The sequence below is a fragment of the Nothobranchius furzeri genome, chromosome 11 (genome assembly GCF_043380555.1).
Source record: "Nothobranchius furzeri strain GRZ-AD chromosome 11, NfurGRZ-RIMD1, whole genome shotgun sequence".
Lineage (NCBI taxonomy): Eukaryota > Metazoa > Chordata > Actinopteri > Cyprinodontiformes > Nothobranchiidae > Nothobranchius > Nothobranchius furzeri.
Window position 1 is genome coordinate 34,069,065 of NC_091751.1, and position 12,066 is coordinate 34,081,130.

The following is a 12,066-nucleotide window of genomic DNA, read 5'->3' on the forward strand; positions in this document are numbered from 1 at the left end:
AGAAATATTATATAATATTTCATAAGTCCCAACTTTTTTACATGAATTTCATCCTTGGCTTCAGCCCTAACAAAATATAATAAAATATGTGTGTTTCTCATATTTAACCCCTTTATTACCAGGTTTATTATCAAAACCAGAAGTTTGAAAACTGTACAAAAAATGAAAAAAAAAATCAAATCATTTTTGTGTGTTATGTCCAGATGACCTTTTTTGTGGGTAAGTTGTCACAGCCTTGGAGTGTCACAAATAGGCATAAAAATATTTTTTGCTCACTTTGTAGTTTTTGTGTGATGTCATATTTTCTAAAATGTGCTCTGTTAAAGTCCTTTGAGCACAATAAAATGCACTTACAAAGATGGCCAGTTGAACACTTTATTAAAGCACATGAACAAAGAAAAAGTGTGTGTGTGTGTGTGTGTGTGTGTGTGTGAGTGTGTGTGTGTGTGTGTGCGCATGCGTGCATGTGGGTCAGATAATTTTTGATCAGCGATGGACATAGTGCTGGCCCTGAGGGTCACAACCAGGAACTAAACCCTAGGTGCCTGTCACACGACATGCCCGACCAACAGAAACCTGACCATGTGACCATGTTCTGTTTCAGATGCGCGTGGCCAAAAGGAGTCGGAAACTCATCGACTATGACAGCGCTCGCCATCATTTAGAAACTCTGCAGGCAGCTGGGATGAAAAACGACAGGAAGATGATTAAGGTGAGTCAGAAAGCAGGGCACAGCTGCTCAGATGTTCCACACATCCCTTGTTGAGCTGACCCAGCAGAATCTGTGTGCAGGCAGAAGAAGAGCTGAAAAAGGCACAGAAAGTGTTTGATGAGCTGGACGTTGGTCTGCAGGATGAGCTGCCAACTCTTTGGGATTGGTGAGTCTGATCACAAACCCATTCCAGCATTGCCATGGAGATGTAGATGCAGCTCAGCCAGGTTGATGGAGCAGTACCTGGTCAGCACTGCACCTGTAAACCACCACGGCGCTTCATGAGGGGTCTTGTGGTCCCTGTTTGGAACCAGAGTAAACATTCCAGTTGAGTTCAGTTCATTAACTCACCCAGTTCAAAGATTCCTATGAAGGTAACCCAGCAGACCCCCACCTGACCCTGACCCCGCTAGCCCCACCCAAAGCCTGAGGGAGAAAGTTGTGACTCTCTGAACTCGCCGACACGCCTGTAGTCCAGAACAGCTCAGCTAAAACGACCCTTTCTCATTTCTACAGCCATTTCTTGCTGATTATTGACAAATAATGTGTATTGATTATTACACTGATTATGTATTTTATGAAAGTGTTTAGCTTGTGGAGCTGCAGGACCGACATTTATCAGGTTTGTGTCCTAGAGGGCAGAACGTAGCACGCATGCAGGGTCAGATTTAGCTCACACGGATACCTGTATAAAAGAAGTGTTTGTGTAAAACATGCATCAGTGTGAGGAAGTGGTTTATCATTAAAGAGCTTCTGCTGTCTGCGTGCTAGCATAGATGCTATACTTTTGTCCTGATATAGACCTAAATGTGCCAGAGCTTCAGAGCTCTGCTGCTGCTTACCTGCAGGTCTACAAAGCAGCAGATGTTCCTGCTGTCAGGTGGAACATCAGCTGATCTGAACTCATTTAATATGTGGCTGCAGATGTATCGCTAACCTGCTGATGGAGCTTCCAGCCTAACAACCGGTGGAGATAGTAACTGATTATATGTTCATGTAAATAAAACAGTTTCTGGTTAAAAACGTAGCAGATGAGTGAATTCTGCTAAACCAAACAAACATGTTTCATTTATTTAGAGATCAGGACAACAGAAAACTGTGATTAGTCTGACCTGCACAAACATCTTCAGTCAGACATCCACATGTTTTAGTCTCATGAGACCCCAGAAAGGACCTCTGCTGCAGTAGCTCAGCAGGCTCCAGACTTCTTCAGGACATGAGGATCCCTCTCTGTGACATCAGAACCCACCACAGAAAACCACAACACCTTCAGCTGGAACCAGGTGTATGCTGCTGCTTTCATGGAGCTCCCAGATTTGGTGGATGTTCTAGAGAGAAGCTGCAGCCTTCATGTAATGATGTGTAAAATAAAACCAGCAGCAGATTAGGAACTACAGCTAAACAGATCTATAAGCTGACTGATGATGGGCGTGTTAGAAGGAAGAGACAAAAACAGCTTCTAGCACCACAGCAAGCCCCCCCGCCAATGCTCCAGCACCTGTACAGGTGAGTGGTGTGTTTGTAGGGTTTTCCTTTACCTTTAATTTTAATACCAGTGATCGTATAAAAGTTCTTACATTCATACAGAATCTACAGGAAACCTCAGGATAGATGCTATGTGCTAGCATTAGCTTTGGTACGTGATGAACTCCTGATGACCTTAATATAATTTTATTCGGATAGCTAATCTCACATCTAATCTAATTTTCTCAGCTTTAAATATTTAAAACTGTTTTGAATAAACGAAAAAGCTGAATCAGCCAGAAATAACAGCTGCTAACAGCAAGCCAGCTAAAACTGCGACCGGCCGGATAAATGAACTAAAAGTGGCTAACGCTAACCCTAACGCTAACCCTAACCTTACACACAGAAAATGAACAGCACTCAATGTGGAACTATCTGAAGGTCGGAGGTCGAAGGTCCAAATTCCACTCGTTTATTTAAGTCTATGGGAGTGTCCTGACTCACCCACACCCTAACTCGCCACTGTTCCCAGCAGCAACTCGCCCGCTGCTAAAGTCACATGTTTACGTGAAGCGTGCATCAAACACGACCACGCTGGAGCTCATCTCACACATACCTGTTCTCTGCTCTCGTCTGCAGCCGAGTGGACTTCTACATCAGCACCTTCAAAATTGTGACCAGTCTCGAGGCCAAGTTTCATCGTGAGATCTCACAGGTCACTTAATTAATGGATTAATTAATAATTTAGTCCATCCATCCATCCTTTCATTCATTCATTCATTCATTCATTCATTCATTCATTCATTCATCCTGAGTCTGTAGCCAGTGTTAAATTCTCCAGATGAAATAAACGGCGGTTGCGTTTTACCTTCCAGGTGTGTAAGGAGCTGTATGAGGTCATGACCAAGCTGAGAGAACAACACTCAGACAAAATATTCACCATCCAAGGAGCCCCGAGGTAATCCCAGCTCTCACCGCTCAGAACCAGAACCAGCCATGAGCGGTCTGTTCGATCCCAGTCGGGCTTGGTTCTGAATTCACACCTGAATGTTCTGACCTTGGGTGATGTACCAGAACCAGTCGGGATGGAATGATGGGTTTCACTAGAACCCTGGACTGGGTTTGGGTTTGCATCACTATAACAGCTGATCATTTCTGTCTGGTTCCTCAGTGATTCTGGACCGCTGCGTCTTGCCAGAACTCCATCACCACCAGAAGATGAGAGTCCTCCTGAAAGTCCTGAAGCTGGTTCCAACCACATGCTCCGCCCTGTTTCTCCAGGCCCACCACGGCCCAAATCCCCCATCCAGGTAAAGCAGAACCCAGGAGAGTCAGCCTCCATCAGATAAATGATGTCGTTGATTCCAGGAGCTTCTGAGGAAACTCATCAGTTACATTTTCATTGTTGGTTGCTTGACTGATGGAGGCTGTGGCCCCCAGCCACATTCTCCTCTCACAGTGGGAGGAGGGGTGTGTGTGTGTTGGGGGGGGGGGGGGGGGGCAGTGGATGTTCAGGGACAATGTCACACGGCAAATTGTGCCGTGATAGGAATAAGATAGGAATTTTGGGTTTTCATGAGCTGTATGCCAAAATCATCAATATTAGAAACAATAAGGCTTTAACTACTTCAGTTGTGTGTAATGAATCTAATATATATGAATGTCTAATGTTTATCAGTACATTACAGAAAATAATGAACTTTATTGCAATATGCTAATTTTTTTAGAAGGACCTGTATGATGGATGATGGATGGATGAGTAATGGATGACTGATGGATGAATGAGTGATGGATGTATGATGATGGATGATGGATGGATGAGTAATGGATGACTGATGGATGAATGAGTGATGGATGTATGATGATGGATGATGGATGGATGAGTGATGGATGGATGGATGATGGATGGATGATGGATGGATGGATGATGGATGGATGATGAATGATGCTTGATGGATTATGGATGATGGGTGGATGAATGATAGATGATGATGGATGGATGGATGGATGGATGAGTGATGGATGGATGGATGATGGATGAGTGATGATGGATGATGGATGAGTGATGGATGGATGGATGGATGGATGGATGGATGGATGGATGGAGGATGGATGGATGAGTGATGGATGAATGAGTGATGGATGTGTGATGAATGATGTATGATGGATGGATGGATGATGGATGAGTGATGGATGTTTGAGTGATGGATTTTTGATGGATGATGTATGATGGACGGATGAGTGATGGACGGATGAGTGATGGATAAATGAGTGATGGATGGATGAGTGATGGACGGATGAGTGATGGACGGATGAGTGATGGATGGAGGATGGATGAGTGATGGATGAATGAGTGATGGATGTGTGATGAATGATGTATGATGGATGGATGAATGATGATGGATAAATGATGGATGGAAGGATGGATGGATGGATGGATGGATGGAGGATGGATGGATGAGTGATGGATGAATGAGTGATGGATGTGTGATGAATGCTGTATGATGGATGGATGAATGATGATGGATAAATGATGGATGGAAGGATGGATGGATGGATGATGGATGAATGATGATGGATGGATTGATTTGTGGATGATGGATGTATGATGGATGGATGGATGAGTGATGGATGGATGGATGAGTGATGGATGATGGATGGATGAGTAATGGATGATGGATGGATGACTGATGGATGAATGAGTGCTGGATGTTTAATGATGGATGAATGATGGATGGATGATGGATGGGTGGATGAGGGATGGATGGATGTATGATGAATGACACTTGATGGATTATGGATGATGGATGGATGAGTGATGGATGGATGGATGATGGATGGATGGATGGATGGATGAGTGATGGATGGATGAGTGATGGATGGATGGATGATGGATGGATGGATAAATGATGGATGGATGAGTGATGGATGATGGATGGATGGATGGATGGATAAATGATGGATGGATGAGTGATGGATGATGGATGGATGGATGGATAAATGATGGATGGATGAGTGATGGATGATGGATGGATGGATGGATAAATGATGGATGGATGAGTGATGGATGATGGATGTTAATGAGCTGACCTCCTCAGTAACTCTCTGTTTCCTTTCTGCTCTCTTTTCTCTGTTTCTCGGTGAGTCAACATGAAAACGTAAATCTGTGTTGTCTTGTTGACGTATGTCTGTATCAACACACCTGCTTGTTTCTTTAGCATTCTCGTACCAGAGTCAGTTCCTGTGATGGTTCTGTGAATGTGAATCAGGTGTTAATGAGGTTTAATGAAATGATGACGCTGATCACAGCTGGACAATCTACTTCTGCAATCTTAGAGGAACAACGATGTGAGGTGTGACAGTAAAAATGGGTAGATAGCTCTATACTGACTAACCAATCAAAACACAGACCCAGCCCCTCCACTCTCCAACCTAAACAGAGGGCTGTAATTTATACGACAGATGGAGGATATTGTCACGAAAAAAGATTAAAGTAGTTCAATCAATTCTTCACCGCACAGATCTGCAGAGCACAATGGGTGAGGGTTGGGGGTAAGTCAGGTTAGGAAGGTGAGGAAAGCTTCATGATGACACTCCTGCTCCTGGGACACTGTAGTTTCATGTGTTTTACAGAGGCTCAGCGTTTACAGCTTTAATGGCTGTGGCATCTGCCACTAACTCTTCAGCCTGAGTGAGACCAGACCGATTCTGCAGCAGCAGAACGGGATTTACCCAGATAATACTACTGCGTGTTACAACTTCTCTTAAAGACGGAATGAACTCTGATGGTCCAAAGCGATGCAGAGTCACGGTAATTGTGTCAGAGTTCAGTGCTAGAGCGGTGTTTTAGTGAAAGTGGCCTACCTCGGTGAGATCGTCCAAATAAAACGCTCCCAACTCAGTCATCACCTGTGTTCAGGTGTCGTTAATAAAGGATTCAGCTTAATTCAGTTTTGCTGTGCTCTTGGTTGAAAACACTTAATTAAGGATCAGTATTAAAATATCTTTCTATAATTATTTATTGACCTTCATGAATTTTTTATGGCTATGTTGTCCAGCCCTAGTTCCAGCAAAGAGCAGCCTGAGAAGCCCTACTCCAGTTCAGTCTGTGGTCAGTGGAACGGTTTCATTTCAATCAAAGCCTCACATTTCACCAGCTGCTTTCACCATTTCACCAGTTAAAGGTTCATAAACTGTCTCGATGTTCTCATCCGTCCTCATGAACGTAGTTTGTAGTTTCAGCTGTAGATGATGTCCAGTTTTATAGTTTTAGACATGTTTAAACCACAATCTTAAATCTAAACTTTCAAATGATCCCTCAGTGTTTGAATCCAAGCATCTACTTGTAGTTAATAATGAGACATGTTCTAACATCGACGTGATATTTAGTTTCATCTGGGATGCAGAAGAATTAAAGCTTCCAGGTGGTAGAAAACCCACTTGGTACCAGGAGATTCCTGGTTTCCTCATGAGAAATACCCACAACCCTTTTTGGCTCCTTTTCCTGTCTCAGCTGCAGAAAGTTTCTGCCTGCAAACGAACAAAAGTAGCTTAAGTTCATCATCAGGCCTTTCTTCTTTTTTAGCTGCCCTTGCCAGTTTTCAACCCTTTATCGGTAAATTGTTTTAAACATAAGGACTAGTGTGTTTTTTACTTGCTTTGTTTATGTAGCCAGTGTGAGTCCATGTGAGGTAAGCAGAGTAGATCTTGGAAACGACCAAATTCAAACGTCTTTAGAGACACTAAATATTTAGCAGGAAATTATCAATAAAACTAAATTAGAGAAAATGAAGCTGCTTCATCTGGCTACATAAATGAATGCTGACCCTACTGGGGTCAAACCGGCATCAGGACGAGGCAAAGCTAGATGACAGGGAGACGCTTTGGCCACTGGACTAGTAAGACGCTGTAGTTGGTGCATTTTGTCAGAGCGGGCGTGGGCGGAGTTTCACTGGAACAGACCATTTCATTTCCAGGTACAAGTTCAGGCTGATTAACATAACTGGTATTTAAGATAAATGACAACATGATGTGACCCCTCGTTAATCCTGACGGACGTTAACGCCAACGCTGATGTGAGAGAACAGCTCTGAACTTTACTTCATGGGAAAGTGCTTCTTGTTGTCACTCATTGCAGAAAGTGAAGCTTGTGTAAAAGTTCATTATTAATCAGAGTCGTAGACAGTATTACAGTAGATCAGTACCAGGGATTCCTGTTGCACCAGTTACTACATCAGTGCAGCATGGAGGCCATCGGTCTGGGTTAGGGTTAACTCTTACTTATTTTTGTTCCTGCTGCTCTTCAGACATCCTCTAGTCCACCTAGTACCTGCTGGTGGGTTCAGTCTGATCTCAGCTTCCCTGCTAACCAACGTTTGTGTTTTTGACAGCTTAAAAAGGGTCCACCAGTCCCTCCTCCACCTAAAGTCACACCCACCAAGGAGGTGGCAGAGGACCAGATCATCGACCTGTTTGGTGGAGAGTTCCTCCCTGCTCCGTCTCCATCACTGGTAGGAAAACAGACACAGCTGATGTGAACGTCATTATCACTGGTTGACCAATTTCCATGGTGTCTACAGCCCAACGAACGACCAGGAGAATCTCTCCTGGATCTGGACTTCGATGCATTCCAGCCAGATGACAGCGTTTCACCGATACCTCAGGTGCTCCTCACAACATCATATAAACATAAAGATGTCTACTTTAAGCTCCTTGGTTTGATCCATGAACAGTTATATATGTCTTGAGAAGATGAGATGTTTCAGTGATTCAAGAGTTAGATTTTTGTGTGGATCATGTATCTGCTGTTACCAGCATGCTCTCTATTTGTTCCAGACCGCGGTACCCTGGGACGTGTGGTCGGTGAGTAACGTCCACGGCTTTGATGACAACCAACTGATTTTTTAGTAAAAGAAGTAAACAAACATGACTTTCTCACATTTCTGCTGGAACTCCTCTTTACTTCACCATTCAGTGGAGATTCTCACAGGGTTCAGGGGTTATGCTCTGGTGAGCAGATCCCAGCTCACCAAAGGTGGAACAGAGACCGCTCTGTGTGGGACAGAGACTACTTAGTGTGGGACAGAGACTACTTAGTGTGGGACAGAGACTACTTAGTGTGGGACAGAGACTACTCTATGTGGGACAGAGACTACTCTATGTGGGACAGAGACTACTCTGTGTGGGACAGAGACTACTCTGTGTGGGACAGAGACTACTCTGTGTGGGACAGAGACTACTCTGTGTGGGACAGAGACAACTCGGTGTGGGACAGAGACTACTCGGTGTGGGACAGAGACTACTCGGTGTGGGACAGAGACTACTTAGTGTGGGACAGAGATTACTCTATGTGGGACAGCGACTACTCTGTGTGGGACAGAGACTACTCTGTGTGGGAAAGAGACAACTCGGTGTGGGACAGAGACTACTCGGTGTGGGACAGAGACTGCTCGGTGTGGGACAGAGACTACTCGGTGTGGGACAGAGACTTCTCGGTGTGGGATAGAGACTACTCGGTGTGGGACAGAGACTACTCGGTGTGGGACAGAGACTTCTCGGTGTGGGACAGAGACTTCTCGGTGTGGGATAGAGACTACTCGGTGTGGGACAGAGACTTCTCGGTGTGGGACAGAGACTTCTCGGTGTGGGACAGAGACTACTCGGTGTGGGACAGAGACTACTTAGTTTGGGACAGAGACTACTAAGTGTGGGACAGAGACTACTAAGTGTGGGACAGAGACTACACTGTGTGGGACAGAGACTACACTGTGTGGGACAGAGACTACACTGTGTGGGACAGAGACGACTTGGTGTGAGACAGAGACCACTTGGTATGGGACAGAGACTCCTCTGTGTGGGACAGAGACTCCTCTGTGTGGGACAGAGACTACTTAGTGTGGGACAGAGACTACACCGTGTAGGATAGAGACCTCTTGGTGTGGGATAGAGACTACTCTGTGTGGGACAGAGACTACTCTGTGTGGGACAGAGACCACTCTGTGTGGGACAGAGACTCTTCTGTGTGGGACAGAGAATACTCTGTTTGGGACAGAGACCACTAGGGGTTGGACAGAGACTACTTGGTGTGGGACAGAGACTACACTGTGTGGGACAGAGACCACCCTGTGTGGGACAGAGACCACCCTGTGTGGGACAGAGACCACTTGGTGTGGGACAGAGACTACTTGGTTTGGGACAGAGACTACTTAGTTTGGGACAGAGACTACTTGGTGTGGGACAGAGACTACACTGTGTGGGACAGAGACCACTTGGTGTGGGATAGAGACTACTCTATGTGGGACAGATACCACTCTGTGTGGGACAGAGACTCTTCTGTGTGGGACAGAGACTACTCTGTGTGGGACAGCGACAACTCTGTGTGGGATAGAGACAACTCTGTGTGGGATAGAGACCACTCTGTGTGGGACAGAGACTCTTCTGTGTGGGACAGAGACTACTCTGTTTGGGACAGAGACCACTAGGGGTTGGACAGAGACTACTTGGTGTGGGACAGAGACTACACTGTGTGGGACAGAGACCACCCTGTGTGGGACAGAGACCACTTGGTGTGGGACAGAGACTACTTAGTTTGGGACAGAGACTACTTGGTGTGGGACAGAGACTACACTGTGTGGGACAGAGACCACTTGGTGTGGGATAGAGACTACTCTATGTGGGACAGAGACCACTCTGTGTGGGACAGAGACTCTTCTGTGTGGGACAGAGACAACTCTGTGTGGGATAGAGACAACTCTGTGTGGGATAGAGACAACTCTGTGTGGGACAGAGACAACTCTGTGTGGGACAGAGACTACTCTGTGTGGGACAGAGACAACTCTGTGTGGGACAGAGACTCTTCTGTGTGGGACAGAGACTATGTTTGGGACAGAGACCACTAGGGGTTGGACAGAGACTACTTGGTGTGGGACAGAGACTACACTGTGTGGGACAGAGACCACCCTGTGTGGGACAGAGACCACTTGGTGTGGGACAGAGACCACTTGGTTTGGGACAGAGACTACTTAGTTTGGGACAGAGACAACTTGGTGGGGGACAGAGACTACACTGTGTGGGACAGAGACCACTTGGTGTGGGATAGAGACTACTCTATGTGGGACAGAGACCACTCTGTGTGGGACAGAGACTCTTCTGTCTGGGACAGAGACTACTCTGTGTGGGACAGAGACAACTCTGTGTGGGATAGAGACAACTCTGTGTGGGATAGAGACAACTCTGTGTGGGACAGAGACTACTCTGTGTGGGACAGAGACTATTTAGTTTGGGACAGAGACTACTTAGTTTGGGACAGAGACTACTTAGTGTGGGACAGAGACCACTTGGTGTGGGACAAAGACTCTTCTGTGTGGGACAGAGACTACTTAGTTTGGGACAGAGATTAATTAGTGTAGGACAGAGACTACACTGTGTGGGACAGAGACCACTTTGTGTGGGTCAGAGACCACTTTGTGTGGGTCAGAGACCACTTGGTGTGGGATAGAGACTACTCTGTGTGGGACCGAGACCACTCTGTGTGGGACAGAGACTAGTCTGTTTGGGACAGAGACTACTTAGTGTGGGACAGAGACTACTTAGTGTGGAAAAGGGACTACCCTGTTTGGGACAGAGACCACTTGGTGTTGGACAGAGACTCCTTAGTGTGGGACAGAGACTCTTCGGTGTTGGACAGAGACTACTTAGTGTGGGACAGAGACTCTTTGGTGTTGGACAGAGACTACTCTGTGTGGGACAGAGATTACTCTGTGTGGGACAGAGACTACTTAGTGTGGGACAGAGACAACTCTGTGTGGGACAGAGACAACTCGGTGTGGGACAGAGACAACTCGGTGTGGGACAGAGACTACTCGGTGTGGGACAGAGACTACTCTGTGTGGGACAGAGACTACTTAGTTTGGGACAGAGACTACTTAGTTTGTGACAGAGACTACTAAGTGTGGGACAGAGACTACACTGTGTGGGACAGAGACGACTTGGTGTGAGACAGAGACCAGTTGGTGTGGGACAGAGACTCCTCTGTTTGGGACAGAGACTCCTCTGTGTGGGACAGAGACTACTTAGTGTGGGACAGAGACTACACCGTGTAGGATAGAGACCACTTGGTGTGGGATAGAGACTACTCTGTGTGGGACAGAGACTACTCTGTGTGGGACAGAGACTACTCTGTGTGGGACAGAGACCACTCTGTGTGGGACAGAGACTCTTCTGTGTGGGACAGAGACTACTCCGTTTGGGACAGAGACCACTCGGTGTTGGACAGAGACTACTTGGTGTGGGACAGAGACAACTCTGTGTGGGACAGAGACAACTCGGTGTGGGACAGAGACAACTCGGTGTGGGACAGAGACAACTCGGTGTGGGACAGAGACAACTCGGTGTGGGATAGAGACAACTCTGTGTGGGACAGAGACTGCACTGTGTGGGACAGAGACTACTTAGTTTGGGACAGAGACTACTTAGTTTGTGACAGAGACTACTAAGTGTGGGACAGAGACTACACTGTGTGGGACAGAGACGACTTGGTGTGAGACAGAGACCACTTGGTGTGGGACAGAGACTCCTCTGTGTGGGACAGAGACTCCTCTGTGTGGGACAGAGACTCCTCTGTGTGGGACAGAGACTACTTAGTGTGGGACAGAGACTACACCGTGTAGGATAGAGACCACTTGGTGTGGGATAGAGACTACTCTGTGTGGGACAGAGACTACTCTGTTTGGGACAGAGACCACTCTGTGTGGGACAGAGACTCTTCTGTGTGGGACAGAGACTACTCCGTTTGGGACAGAGACCACTCGGTGTTGGACAGAGACTACTTGGTGTGGGACAGAGACTACACTGTGTGGGACAGAGACCACCCTGTGTGGGACAGAGACCAC

The 12,066-nt window shown here is 46.3% G+C and overlaps 1 protein-coding gene across 1 annotated transcript in view; it reads left to right on the forward strand.

Annotated features, from left to right (window-relative positions):
* Positions 1–12,066, forward strand: part of amph (amphiphysin) — a 52,839-nt gene that overhangs the window by 24,546 nt on the left and 16,227 nt on the right. Inside the window, exons 6-13 of the mRNA XM_015956463.3 lie at positions 605–712; positions 793–878; positions 2,816–2,891; positions 3,052–3,134; positions 3,348–3,486; positions 7,567–7,686; positions 7,756–7,839; positions 8,012–8,038. Of these exons, the coding sequence (XP_015811949.3) occupies positions 605–712; positions 793–878; positions 2,816–2,891; positions 3,052–3,134; positions 3,348–3,486; positions 7,567–7,686; positions 7,756–7,839; positions 8,012–8,038 (723 nt within the window). The remainder of the gene's footprint in view (positions 1–604; positions 713–792; positions 879–2,815; positions 2,892–3,051; positions 3,135–3,347; positions 3,487–7,566; positions 7,687–7,755; positions 7,840–8,011; positions 8,039–12,066) is intronic.